Below are 14,816 nucleotides of genomic sequence, written 5' to 3' on the forward strand. Positions count from 1 at the left end.
TGCAACTGACATAGTTAGTCCTTGTTTTAGTAAACAGGCTCTTTGAAGATCTTTTAAACAATAGCTGTGTGTGGGAACTAAAAAATCAGAGTGTAGTTTCAGATAAATCTATTGATGAGACTCCCTTATATTAAGTGTACTTAGAAGGATTGCTTTATGAATTTTGAGTCTTCAAATACGAGTGGTCTTGGCAGGTTTTTTTTGACAAACAAGAAAGAAACACTTTGAAAGAAAGAAGCTTGATAGACATGCTAATGTGGTAACAGATTTGATACAGTTATGCATAATGCAGCTAAGTCTTCAAATGAGAATTCTGCAGTGCTGATCTAGGATCTGAAGTGTATTCTGGCCTTGATTTGTCACCAATTTTGGTACAGATAATCAAATGAAATAACTTGGGAATTCTGTTCAACAGCCAGTCGTGTAATGTTAAGCATCACAGAATCACAGAATGGCCTGGGTTGAAAAGGACCACAATGATCACCTAGTTTCAGCCCCCCTGCTTATGTGCAGGGTCGCCAACCACCAGACCAGGCTGCCCAGAGCCACATCCAGCCTGGCCTTCAATGCCTCCAGAGATGGGGCATCCACAGCCTCCTTGACCTGTTCCAGTGTGTCACCATCCTCTGGGTAAAAAAATTAATCCGAATATCTATTGCTGTAAATGTTAATGAAGAAAAAAGTGGGGTAGGAGAGAGAACTTTTTTCTTTCTCCATCAAAAAAAGGTTGAAAAGAAGAGAAATAACTTGCACAAATTAGGAAAGGAGCAAAAGAGTCAGAAGGTCCCTCGAAGGCAGAATAGTGATCTGAGTTTTTTAGAGTTATATCCCACTGTTAACAATAGTGTCATTACTTTTACTTCTGGGGCTATTTCTGATTTGTCAAATTCTTTATTTCCCATTTATTCTGAGTACTCCTAAGGTGGGAATTGTGGGTCTCTCTCTTTAGTTGGTCTCTTGAAGTTGGTCTTCTAGTCAAAGTTAGGTGTTTAAAGTCACTGAAGTTGAAGAGAAAGATGTCCAGAAGATGATTCATATAAATTTCTCCATTAATCATAAGAGGACCTATGATAAATTGCTTTCTGTTGGCAGGCAACCTTTATATGAAAGTATAAAGGCAGGCACTTTCTGCATTTTGTTTTGAGTGTCCCAGTGCAGCACTACATGGAGATTATACTAGCTGCAGCGTAGTGGCATTTGATCTGTTACTTTTTTCTTATTGCAGTAACTTGTGCACTTCTGAGGAAGTCTTCCATTTTCTAAGAATTATTGCTAGTACAATTCAAACAGTTCCTGAAAACTGTATACAACAGTAGGTGACCATGTGAACTCATGTTTCATGCAGCTATAATTCTGCAATAACTACTAGATCTTACTGCATACATTAATATAGATTATGGGAAAAAATTACTAACGTGAAATCTACAATTGAAAAGTTTTAAAGTAGACATATGACTGTAGTAAAAGGAGCTGTTATGGAATGCATTGGAAAGTGTTAAGATGTAGAATGGTACCGTGTGTGGATTATGCAATGTTTTGCAAAGAAATGTAGCAGAATAATGTCATGGAAATAAAGTAGAAGTGGAAATGGAAAGGTCGTATGAAGTTGTGCTCATCGAATGATGCATGGTTACAGATTATATTGTGCCAGGGTGTGCTATTTGTGACTGATTGGTTACCTTAATGGTTTGGGTTTTTTTTCATTTTATTAAATTGCTTGTCAGACATTCGTACCACTGGCTGAGGAGAAATAGGAGATGCAGATTACAATTCTACAGACATATGTAATAGAAGCATTACAATCTTTCTTGAATAAGTACCAAAGTAGCTGAGTTGCAGTTTCCCAGAAAAATATAACTGTGCTTAAAAACTGCCGAAGTTTTTTGTGCATTGTCTTCATTCAAGAAATCATTTACAAATAATGTTGTATCTTAGTGGATTCTTGCACTGTAATGCCTCCAGAGAGTGAGAAGGGACAAACTTTTCAGTTTATCCAGAATTTGCATGTGCTGTACTTTGAGCAGCTCCCTTTGATCTTTGTGGACATCATTTTACAACTGTGGGGCCACAAGCAGGTTTGGAGAGCTTTACAGGCAGCACGTTACAAACTCTGTGGATCATGGCGAAGTCAAAACATGACTTGGAAATCACGTTCAAACTAAACCTCCCCCAAAATTTCTTACACATTAAATTGTGGGTAGCCTCAGGTACTTCTAGGGTAAAGCAATTAAAAAAAAAACAAACTTTCTGGCGCTGCCACTGGTTCCTAAAGAAGAATTTGTCCAGGCCCTGATGACCCAAGAAGTAGCTGTAAGGGCTTTGAAAGGCCAAACTCTGATGTGGTATAGTGTGGGAGACTTAAAGTAAACAGGTTGAGTTAAAATCAAAATATGCTTATTCTCTCTTCTTCTGTCCTGGTCTTAATTATTTACAGAAAGACTTAGAAGGTAGTTTTATTTGCAAAATTATTGAGTGCTCTTTGTATAATAAACAGGAGATAGTGTGGGTGAGCCACAAGGAGAATTCTTGAAAATCTTAGACGAGTGGGTTGATGCACTTTCCAAGCCTACTGGAAAAGGAGGTGGTTATTCTTGTAATGTCCCTGCTTACTTCAAAGTGTCTAGTGAGGACATTTCCACTTGGTTGTTCTTTTGGAAAAGAAGAGATTTCTTTGTCACTCTGGCTCAGTCAGCTCGCATGAGTTACGTCTTGTAAGGCTGATATTTGGAGAAAAAAAACCACACATTTATTTCTCTGCAGTGATTTTTTTCTGCCCATGAATATGAGACTGGCCTACTAGCAGGTGGCTTTATACATCTGCATGCTCCTGAAAATCTCCACAAGTCTGTCTATTTATTCCTTAATAAATTGTGTTGTTTTGCTGAGCTAAACTGTTCTGATTCATATGATTTTGAAAATAACGTGAGATGGGCCTGTTGTCTTAATTTATACCTCTAATGATATTATCATTGCGTGAGAGTATTTAGCACAGTCTATAATAAATGTTTTATGTACTTGTTAGCTTTTTTCCCCATAGTTTTAATCACTGTAGAGTTCTGTTTCTGCGATTTCATGATTTTTAAATCGGCCCTGAAATAAGAATTGACTGCTTGGCATTTTAGTTAGCCTATAGAAATAAATGTCAGTTAATATTTGTCATTGAATTACCTTGCATTTTCAGTGTATGGCTAACAAAGTGCTTCAGTTGAAATTCTGTTCATCCAGAGCTGGCTGGCTGGCTCATAAATAAGTTTTTTGGTAACAAAAGTTAGAAGGACAACACCTAAGCAGTGTGTTACCTCCTGGTATGAACTTCCCACTTGTAAGAGCTACAGCAAAGGTAATTAAAGAGTTTAATTACAGTGATATATAATACTATGAATACAGCGGGGGGGGGGGGGGGGGAAGCAGAGTTGCAAGCCTTATCCTTACCTTTGCTTTGGCTGTTATTAGGACTGTCAGAAAACAGGGAAATTATGTAATTCCAAGAGAGTCAGATTTTGATTTGTGGTTATTTTAAAATTTTTATTTATTTTCCCACCCGGGAATGACAGAACATGAACTGCTTGGTGATGTGTTTGTTCCTTTTTATGGGACTATACACGCTTCTGAGCCATGATACATGTAGATGGTTCTCCTTAGACATATATCAGAAACAGGTGATTATTTATTTTAGGCTTAAAGACCTATGATTTTTCAAAGCCTACTCATATTATTAAATATATGGAACAAAAGTGATTGCTTGTGGTGGGTGGGTGTCTGTATTTCATTTTATAACTTCCTTGAATTGTTTCAGTAGCTTTTGGCTTATAGACACATGGCAGAACAGGTCTTTCAGCCTGTTCCTCCAGCCAAGGTCATTCAGAATCACAAGCACAAGTATTTTTATTCCACTTCTTCCTTTCCCTCACTTTTGTAAATGAGTCCCCCCCCACAAAATTCAAGCTGGATAAAGTTTGAGCTGAAATTGCTTTTCTCAGCTTATCTGTTACACAATTATTTTGCACTCTCAGATGATGGGATCTGGTGATTTTTGCTCTGGCAATTCCTCTGGGTTGCACCAGAGAGCAAATTGGCATGTTTGAGGTATTTGAATTTGAAGTGAGTTACTTTAGAAGCTTATTGTCTCACTGTTGTGAGGCTCAACAGTTACTTTGTTGAGTCAGACTAGTGTAGAGATTCCAAATGTCATTTAATAATGATCAAACTATTTAGATAGAAGCCAGCTTCATGCAGCAGGAATGTCAAACGTTTGTACAGTTCAGCCACAGCTCTTTCAATAAGAACACTTAAAATGTTGCTTCCCTCTGCTCAGAGTCTGTAGTTAACTATATGTAGGTGCATTCGCCTGAGGTTAACACAGCCTTGGTGATTTGTCACTTGTCTCATCGTTGCCTATTAGGTGAGTTTATGTAGCACTTCTTCCTTCTACAAAGGGAGAAGCCATGACAAAGCAAGGGAGACACCATGATGTTTATTTATGTTCAGAAGGTCATTATAGATTGTTTTTAAATAAAACCTAGGTAACTGAGTATTTTTCAGTGTTACTCAGATGCAAGTGTGCTTTGTAACGTCTGCGGCTAGGATCTGCAGGGAACAGAATAATTGACCTGTTTCTAATTCTGGTAATAATTTACCATGCCTCTATTGTGAAACAAAGAGCAGGCTTGAGTGATGGATGTCCTCCTATATAAGCCAATGCAAATCCCCTCTTCTCATGTTCTAGCCTGCCTTTATCCTGGGGTCAGAAATGTTCATGCTGTGCTTGGAGATGTGCACAGGGGTTTTGTGGATGCACTGGGCTTCCCAGTCTGTCTACAGCACTGTGTCCCTATGCTTGTATGACATGTTGCTGCTTGAACACCCCCTGCCATTAGTCCTGGCCCAGCCTGTGACTGGGCATGTTCCTGTGTATAACCAGATAGGCAGGGTAAGGAGGGTGCTGGGGTGAGCTGAGAACAAGCTTATGCTTAACTGGCAATGTAGATGTTATTGACAGGCTGGTTTGATTCTGGAAAACAGCTTTTGGCTCTGTTCCTCACTTAGCAGCAAGATTTCTCCTCCATCCCAGAATCGGCCAGACTAGCTTTAAAATGCCTGGTCTTTTGTGCTATGTATTTTCTCTTGTTATGAATCCAGTGAAGTACAGCTGCTCTGGTTTCAACCCCTGTCAGACACAGAAAAATGTCAAGTCTTTTGACAGGTTCTCAGCAAAGCTGATGTAGATCTAAATGCTATCAAGCTGTAAGAACAAATGTATTTTTAGATACTTCTGTCAAACCTGCCACTGAACTGTCCTAGCAGTTCACTGTCAGATTAGCTTTTTGATTTTTGCAGAGCAATGTCTGCATAACTTCCTTGGTGTCCTTTTAGAGGAAAGATACCAACAGGAAATAACATGAAGAAATGCTTGTTTGGAGACTGTTTGGTAGTGCATCATGGTCACAACCTGTGCTGTTTAGAACAAAAGAACATTGTGACTTAGCACACAGGTGACATCCATGCAGGGGATGTAAGTCAGGAGCTTGCTTGAAAGCACTGCAGAAAGCATCTCATCTCAGGCACACGCATGCTGTTTTGTCCTGAGGCTGGTGAAAGGGCTGGGACCTGCTGTGACAGCTCAAGACCTGTGAGAGCTGCACGCTACTCTGGGTTTATCAGCCTGTCAGTTCTGTGCTGCCTTGGTCGCCTTATCTCCTTTTTCTACAAGATAAAAAAAAAAAAAAAATGACTCGAGTGACCTTAGTATTGAACAGAGTGGCACTGGTCTGGTTCTGCAGTGCCGCTAGATTTAAGGAAACGTTATCTGAAGCTGGGCTGTTCTTACCTTTCTGTGCTGCCTTTGAAATCTTGCTGACATTCAGCAAAGCAGTAGGAATGAAGACGCAGTGTTCAGGAAGGTTTAGAGGTTTGAATCTGAGTCTCCGCCACACAATTTACTTCTTTTTTTGAGCCGGAAAATGCAGCAACCTCTGCCTAAAAATTGGATTTGACACAAAACCCCTGCAAGAACCTGGTCAGGATTATATATTGAGAGATGAATGCAGTTAACCGGAGGGCAGTAAGAGAGGATTAGATATTTTAATTCCCTACCTTTCCCTAATGACTATACAGAGTGCTGACACTTGTTCGGCTCATAGAATGTGACCTGTACACTGAAGTGATTAGTGTGTGCAGGGGATTTTTTAACACCTACTGAAACCAAAGTACTGTCTTCCAAAACAAAGCACATTTCTAATGGGGGCATTTCAACACTCCCATAAAATCAGGAGCATTCATGCCGAAGTGGGACATGCAGCTTACAGATAGATTGGTCTCGGGGATTGTGAAATTTGGGACTATCTTGTCCAGGCAGCTGGATGATGATTTTCAATGCTCCTACAGGGGAGCTGATTTAACATGGAAGCTGTGTGTCAGTTGGAATTGCAGTGGTTTAGCATTTCAGAATAGCTAGATGCCTAAATGCTGGATTTGGAATTGTAAATTTAGCTACCTAATTCTTAAAACACATTTATCAGCGTTGGTTTGTTGGTTTTTTTTTTTTCCCCTCTTCTCCAGAAACTCTTACATGGCAGATAAGTAAATGTAAAGATGAGGCAAAATACTGCTATAAACTAGAATGTTTTTTATTTCTTAGAGGCCACTGTGTTTTGGTGTGTTTCCAAATTAAATGCACAACTGTGCTGTAAAGCACACAACAGCCTTTTCATTAAAAGGATAAGACCTTGAAGAGAGATCCTTTTGGGCACAGACCTGTTGCCTTAACAAGCGTATTACCTGCAACACAGCAGCAATTCAAGTTTAATCCCTTGTAATTCATAATTTTGTAAAGTTGGAAATCAGTAAGGAAAGACACTTTGGTTCAGTTATCTGTGCATTTGATCTAGAACTATCCATTAGAGGCATAGAATTTGCAGTTCACATGAGCAGAGCGTGTTTGGAGCATTTCTTAAAAAAAAAACAGCTTAAAACTACAGGCTTAGATTGAACAAAAAGCATCACGAATGTCCCTTTCAATTACTCTGGTGTAATTTGTCCCCCATCTCTATATGACTGTAGTCATGTGGATGTAAAAATTGCTACTTTTTTTTTTTTTTTTAAACTAACTCGATTTTGGTATTAAAGTGTGTCATTGGCTTTCTCGCTTTCTTTGTCACACCAACAGAATGGAAATGTGCCACAGCATGGCTGCAACCATGGCTTCCACATATTACTGTAAGGAGACAGCTGCTGTGGGACTGGGGTCAGGGTCTTACGGTGCTCTTCTACAGCTTTTCCTATTCTCTTCATTACAGAATCAAAGAAAGGCTCGGTGTCCATGGCTAGGGGATTTTCCTCTGACGGATCCTGTGACAGATCAAACAGCAGTGGAGGGTCGTGATGGGTTACACCATCTCCAAAACATGGGCAAATTCCTCTTTCAAAGCAAGCTCCAGAGTCTTCTGGTTGGAACAGTGGAGTAGCATAATGAGCTTTCCATACGGTACCTCCTGTTACAACAGAAGCACATTGAACAGCTTAATGGCAGTAGGCACTGGGGAGATCCCTGAGAAGTTGGTTCAAGGTCTGTGTTATTTGTGAGCATGTATTGTGGTTGTCACAGACAGAAAAAAAGACATGCTGGGAGCTGGCAGGGATTCAGAATGACTCATGGGCACACCTGGGCTGTCGGTACTTGCAAGGCTATTTACACTTCATGGATGGTTAGGTCTAACATTTTGAGTGCAGAGAGAATCTCTGCCCCTTTCCTGTGCTCCTTTAAAGCTGTGTATGCCTCTTTGTTGGGCAAAATGGAAAATGTGTTTCTGTATGTAGGTATGAGTAGCTGGTTCTTCTGTTAGCTCTCTGTATCCAAGCCAAGAACAGCATCTGGACACAAACTGATGCACCACATGCCTGTGCCTACTTTCAAGCATGTTTTAAATATGGCATTAATGGCTGGCCATGAGAACAAAATCTCGAAAATAGTTTTCAAGTGAACAGAATGAGAGCAATCAGTTTACAACTTTAGGGCTTTTATTTTAAGTGCAGATCTTTAACTGTTAACAAAAAAATGGCAAAGGAAATACAGTTCAAGGGGATATTTTCTTTCATCTGCCCTCTTTTCCCTTTATTCCTCTCACTGTCTTGAGGAAGCACTATACTGAACTCACTCCAAGATGAAGCAGAACTGTGCCCAGCAAAAAGACAGCAATTAGATACTGCCTCTGAAAATGGGCAGAGAATAAAAGAGGGACTTCAATATTTGGAGCCACTGAGCACAGCTAGCTGACATCTGCATTGTGCCTACACGGCATTTCTATTTTGGTTCAGCCTGTCTGTCTGTTGTCCCCTATGCTGAGCTCTGTGACCAGGATTCTGTAGTTTTATTCTTCTGGCTGTGCCGTATCACTACAGCTAGGACATGTTTGTTCAATCAAATTAAAAAAAAAAAGCAATGTAAAAGATGATGAGGAGCAAACAACAGACATTAAATCTCAGATTATTTTTTAACTGAATGTCTTCTGTTGCTCGTTGGCTACGTATTTCTACTGCACGCTTTCCAGGTCCTTCTAAGCTATTCTACTGCATTTTTGAGAGGGATGATATCTCAGTGCCTGTGAAGTGTTTTTACATAGTACATTTAGAAATGATAGATTTTAGTTATATTTTGCTGAAATTGAGAGCAGGGATGCAAAGGTTGATTTTATAAAGGAAACTGGCTCACTGTTGCTGATGCTTAATGAGGACAGGTATTCCTTAGCTCCTTAGCTTTTGGTGCACGCTTTGCTGTTCTAAGGCTACCTAATTTTCCCTATCTTGTGAATAAAAGTACATTTTTGTCTTGTGACAAAAATGCAAGCATTCTCAGTCATATCAGGGTTTCCTAAGTATGGGATTTGGGTCTTCTGTCTGTTGGCTGGGTAGCACAGATACTTACAGAAGGAATTAAGTAAGTAACCTTTATGCCAAGCGCATTTCCCAGATTAGCTGTACTCCTGTAATATAGCTAAAATCACTGTTTAATAGATAAATACGAGATGGACAAGTATGAATTCTTACAGTAGAGAAGTTTGTGACTATTGTTCAGGAAAAAAAAAACAGTCACTGTTTTTCTTTAATAATTGAGATGAATTCCTCATAACATGTTGCACAGTAATTCAGAGACAGGAGTGTAGTGTCTGAGGAGAACTGTTCACATTCTGCACATTTTTATCATCCATTTTTTCCCCAGCTGCAAAGAATTACTGAAGTTGCAGAGCGGGAGAGAGCCAGGTCCTTGTTAGGTCATTGGGAAGGATACAATCAGGCTGATTGTAATTAACCTGTATTGGTGAGCTGAGTAGACACCTGAGTTATGGAGGGTCATAAAAAATAAAATAAAAGGTGGTGGAAATCAGCACCACTGAAACTAGCAGGGGGTATGGCCCTTCCTAAGAAGCAAAGGGAAATGCAATTTGCTACTGAAGTAGCTCTGACAGAATTTGAAGAATGTGTGTGAATTTTAGGGCAGTGTGTTAATAGAATATATCCAAGGGAAAGAAAACCTGCTTCTTCAATCCAAACATTTCTCAAGCCTATCTGGTAACAATCAATCAACTTAATGAGCAGAAAGAAATGGACTATCACTAATAAGCCCCTTCTAGCTTAACACTTCCAGCTCTAGTGGAGTGCTTAATTTATGATTGTGGTGACAAGACACAATGGCATCATATTCAGCCTGTCCAGTAAATAAAAGGGAATGGACATTAAATTTTCTCAGTTGCGCTCATTTAAAGGTATATCACCTTCATATTGTGCATTAAATCAGATTATTTTAAATTAGAAGCTCATCAGCACAGTGCAAAGAAACAGAATTCCTGTCCCAGATGAAAGTTGAGCCAAACAGTAGTATTTAATTTCATATGCAGAATGCCTGATTGTTTCCAGTGACCTAGCCAGCAGCAGTTGTGTTTCAGTGGTATAAATGACATAAAGGCATGAATGACAGCTGTAGCAGCACTTTAGTGTTTCATGGGAACATAAAATACACCTTACGTCTGGATGTGGTTTCCATATCTACGTTACAAGTAGTGTGACCTATTAAAAACTGATCTGTACAGCAAAAGCGGTATTAATGACTTGACTTCCGCACTGTACTTGTTTGGGGGTGCTTCTCTGGGGGTTTACTCTCTGGTCCTGTCTGTTCAACATCTGCTTGTGGTACAAGTGTATGGAGTATGAGTGTTTCACACTTTGGCTTCCTCTACAACTAAAGTTACAGTCTTAAGACCATTCTGTGATGCAAATAAAAACATGGTGAGTGGGTATACTCAGAATGGGTTGCTTCAAAAGCATACTTCTGGTCTGAACTAAAATTCTGGTGTAGATCAACCTTATTACATCCAAGGAGGACAAGATGTGAGAAGGAGCTCAACACGTGAGAAGGAGGGGAGGAGAGCAGTACTTGAACCCAAAAAGCAGTTCTTCAAACTCTGTGGTGCACACATTCAGATTTCACTGGAAAAGTGCAGTGTGACTCCTCCAGCAGAGGTTTTTGAGGAGTCTGCAGCCAGATGAGGCTTCCTCTGTATGGAATATACGTGTACTAAAAAGAGATCTTGATGAATTGTGATGGATTTGGAGGCACAGGAGATCGGAGTTCCTAGCTCCTGCACAGTTTTCAGTACTGCTAACAAGTTTATGGGCTAACAAATTAGATGGGTTGAAGCCTGGAGCTATGGGCTGAGCTTGAAGCTCAAAGTGCAGTTTCAGTGAGTGCAAGAACCAACGTTTTGGCACTGAAGCTACCGCAGGTGTAGGGACAGCCATCGTCTCTGCGCCGTGGCTGTTCTCGACGTCTCCTCCTGCTCTTACAGCCCTACTCCGGTTCCTGGGGCAGCTCCACGCCTAAGCCTGCGGGGGGCCACGCTCACTTGGCAGGCTCTGCCAAACTTGAAAATGAAAAGCGAGGCCGGCAACATCGCTGCAGGGCTATTGAATTGTTGTTAAATTTCAGTTGTCTCCCCGTTTAAGCTGTTTATTTGACGTCTGACTCTCACGGCGCAGTTGTGGCGGTGACGGCGGTTGGCGGTGCCGCGCTGCCCCCTGGCGGCGCCTTCCCGCTCCTGCTCCCCTCAGCGGCGGCCCGAAGCAGTTGCGCCAAGTCTATAACGGAGCCCCTTGGCGCTGCCCCCTCAGCTGCTGAGGCCGGGATCACCGAGCTGTGACCGCGTCCAACTGCTCAGCTGCAGCGGCCAAAGAAGGATTTGGCCGCTGGGACTGCAAGGCTGCGCAGGTCGCAGCCCTCAGCGACGCAGCAGAAGACAGGCAGCTGCAGAACCTCTCCCTTCCCCGTCTCGTCCTTTTATTTGTTGTTCTTGTTAAGAATTATTCTCTTTTCTCCAGACAGGAAATTTTCCTAACAGTTTTGTCTAATAACTGGGAAAGAGATAGTAAGAATTCCCAAGAAGGGATGGGGACAACAAACAAAAACGAAGCCCTTTCCTAGAATAATGTAAGACACTCCACTTCATGGAAGAAGTGGATTTAAGGCATTCTGTTGTATTTACTGTTTTCTATCTTTTCTATATTTTCTCCAACTCTGATGAACAGAGGACAGTCCTCAACAGGCTGGAGAAGACTGGGGTACTTTGCCTCAGGCTTCACTGGCAGTCAGGCTTCCCTGCCTCGCACATTCCTGAACCTCTGGGTGGCAGTTGGAGGAGCAAAATCCCTCCCACTGTAAGAACAGATGGAGTCAGAGACTGCTTCATGAGGCTGAATCTGTACAAATCTATGGGGATGGATATCATGGACCCTAAGGCCCTGAAGGAACTGGCTGATGTGGTTGCCAAGCCATTCTCTGTCATATCTGAAAAGTCATGGCTGTCAGGTGAAGTCGCTGGTTACTGGAAAAGGGAAACATCACTCCTGTTTTTAAGAAAGAAAGACCCAAGGAACTACAGGCCTGTGAGCCTCACCTTTGTGCCTGGGAAGACCACAGAACACGTTCTGCTGGAAGGCACGTGGGAGACAAGGAGGTGATCCCAGACAGCCAGCACAGCAGGTCATGCCTGCCCAAACTGGTGGCCTTCTACGATGGAGTGATAGTATCAGTGGAAAAAGGAAGGGCAACTGATATCATCTTCTTGAATTCTACAAGGGTCTTTTTCACTGATGTGTTCCCACACCATATTCTTATCTCTGTATTGGAGAGATATGGCTTTGAAGGGTGAACTAGTCAGTGGAAAAAGAATTGGTTGGTCACAGCCAGAGGGTTGTGGTTAACAGCTGCATGAAGGCCACTGACTAGGGGGGCCCTGCAGCGGTCCATCGTGGGCCAGTGTTCTTCAACATCTTCATTAAAGACGTAGACAGTGGGATCAAATGTACTCTCAGCAAGTTTGCTGATGATGCTGAACTGAGTGGTACAGCTGATATAATAAAAGGCAGAGATATAATCTCAAGGAATCTGTACAGACTTGAGGAGTGGGCCCATGAGAACATAATGAGATTCAACAAGTGCAAGGTGATGCACTTGGATCAGGGCAATCCCAGATGTGTGTACAGTCTTGGAGAAGTACCCATTGAGGGCATACCTGTGGAAAAGGACTTGAAAGTGGGCAAAAAGCTGAACATGAGCCAGTAGTACGTGCTTGTAGCCTGGAAGGCCAACTGCATCCTGTGCTGCATCAATAACAGGGGTGGCTGGCATGGAAAGGAAGGTGATTGTCCCTGTGCTCTTCCCTTGAGAGGTCCCACTGTGCCTACTATGTCCAGGCCTTACACACATCAAAAGCAATAGAAATACTGCAACAACATCAATATTCTTAAAGTTATGCTACTCAGGGAGCAAAACGCGTCACCTTAGGCAAGGCAGGATAGCCAACAATGCTCATTCTGCACGTTGCAAAAGAACTGTGCTTGAATCAATAAACTTACTCAAAATGTGTATAAATGTTGTCACCCGTTACTCTGTTGGAAATTAGAGGTCATTGAATTATCTCCCACAGGCTACAGGGGAATGTTTATACTCACTGTCTTTCTGGTGCCACCGTACTGCATGCAAAGCCACACCACAGTAGTGAAACATGAACTCATGCTCGGAGTGCTGCAATGTTCCCTGCAGTAATGGCAGCAAGGTGCGCCCGTCGATTACCCTGGTGAAGAGGGCTGAGGTCATCAGACTGTTCAGGAATTGCACCCTGCCTGCAGTGTGATCAGTACTCACTCTCCATAGATAAAGCACTAGGATTTCAAATGTCATTTCTAAAATAAACTACAGTTCAGCTTATTACGTCTGACAGTTTTAATTGTCTGGATGGGTGGTGGCCAGCGATTAGTAGTTACTAGCAGTTTGTACAATTGCAGCTACTTCACACATCCTGGGGAAATAAGCTATCATCACTGTAATTTTCCTGGGGCTAAGTGATAACTGTAGAGAAGGGAAGTTCACTGGTTCTGGTTCCCTGAAATTGAGATCAGTGATAGGCGCTGTCAAAATGGTGACAATTGGTTGACTAACAGTTGGTTTAGTTGTGCAACACTTTTATGCTTTTATGCTCCTTCTCAGAATGGCTTAGTCACCCAGCCTTTCACTTGTTCTTAGAGAAGACTAACATAGGCTCTATGTTTTTTTTACAGTCCCGGAACATACTTCTCCGTTACTGGCATCCAGGTGCAGGGCATTTGTTCCATATTCCCTGCTCACAAAGAACCAGGCTTGGAGAGGGCCCATCTTAAGTAAAATTAAGTCTAAAGCAGTTGTGGGTTTTTATGTTTGTTTGTTTTTTAAAGTCCTCCGAATTATCCCAGTTAACTAAGTGTCTTTTCAATGATTAGAATACTGAGTTAGCTAGTATCCTTGGTAACATATATTATCTTTCTCTTTTTTTTCCATATAATCACATAAGATGCGGAAAGCTAAATAGAAAGATTGCTGGAGAACTCTCTTTTTTAGCAACTAACAGGATTTAACCTGTGAGTGTTAAGATGTGTGACACTTAGTCAGCTTCTATCTAAAACAAGAAAGGAGAGCAAACATGGTTTAGGAAGCTTCTTTTGTACCTGTCCTGAGGCACTATTCCTCCAGCCAAGTGAACCACTGTTGGAAAAATGTCCATAATGCTTGTTGGTTCGCTGATAACTATGCCTGCAGGCAACACTCCTGGCCATCTAACTATTCCTGGAACACGGATCCCTCCTTCCCAGCCTCCCATTCCTTTTCCACCTATAATAGAAGGGAAAAATACATATATTTATGTATACATGAGACATTTCTTATGCATGCATAACAAGAAATTTTACAACTTTCTTATTCAAATACTTTTAATGCAAACACACTAAATTCCAAAGAATGGTAGAATGGCTACAGTGCAAGATCCATTCTTCAAAGATAAATTCATTACTTATTACTCTCTATTTTACACTTTAATGTGTGGCATCTTATGTTGGGATGTAAATGGTGGGAACAGTCTTCAGGCTGTTATACAATAAGTGCCAAGCTGCCCAAGATATCACAGTGGCTTTTCAGGGTATAGAAGTCTAGAGAATTAACTCATGACTTAGACAACTACAGAAATTCCAGAGGATCTCAGTCTGGATTAAGGTATCTCATCAGGTCTGTTGACATAAAAAAATTATTGGTTTAATCTCCAGTCCTTGCTGCATTGATGTACACTCTCATATGAAGTAGCACTCTATTACTTCACAGTATTCAGTGAGGAACAGAGAAAGAAGAATAGAGTTCATCTAAGAGAAGTGGAAGAAAGAGATAAATACTAATCAGCAGTGGGCTTTAGAAATGGATTTATTTGTTTTGTTTTAATTTTTTCCCATTGTGTTCACTGAGGGAA

At 41.3% G+C, this 14,816-nt stretch overlaps 1 protein-coding gene across 1 annotated transcript in view; it reads right to left on the bottom strand.

Moving 5' to 3' along the window:
• Window positions 1-7,119: 7,119 nt before the first annotated feature.
• The window catches only part of LOC306954514 (uncharacterized protein), a gene marked incomplete at both ends in the record, with an annotated part of 33,093 nt that continues 25,396 nt past the window's right edge, over window positions 7,120-14,816 (bottom strand). The window contains 3 exons of the mRNA XM_079545610.1: window positions 7,120-7,490; window positions 13,000-13,121; window positions 14,029-14,191. Coding sequence (XP_079401736.1) covers window positions 7,120-7,490; window positions 13,000-13,121; window positions 14,029-14,191 — 656 coding nt within the window. The remainder of the gene's footprint in view (window positions 7,491-12,999; window positions 13,122-14,028; window positions 14,192-14,816) is intronic.

Source organism: Tetrao urogallus, assembly GCF_951394365.1.
Source record: "Tetrao urogallus genome assembly, chromosome: 1".
In the NCBI taxonomy this organism is placed as follows: domain Eukaryota; kingdom Metazoa; phylum Chordata; class Aves; order Galliformes; family Phasianidae; genus Tetrao; species Tetrao urogallus.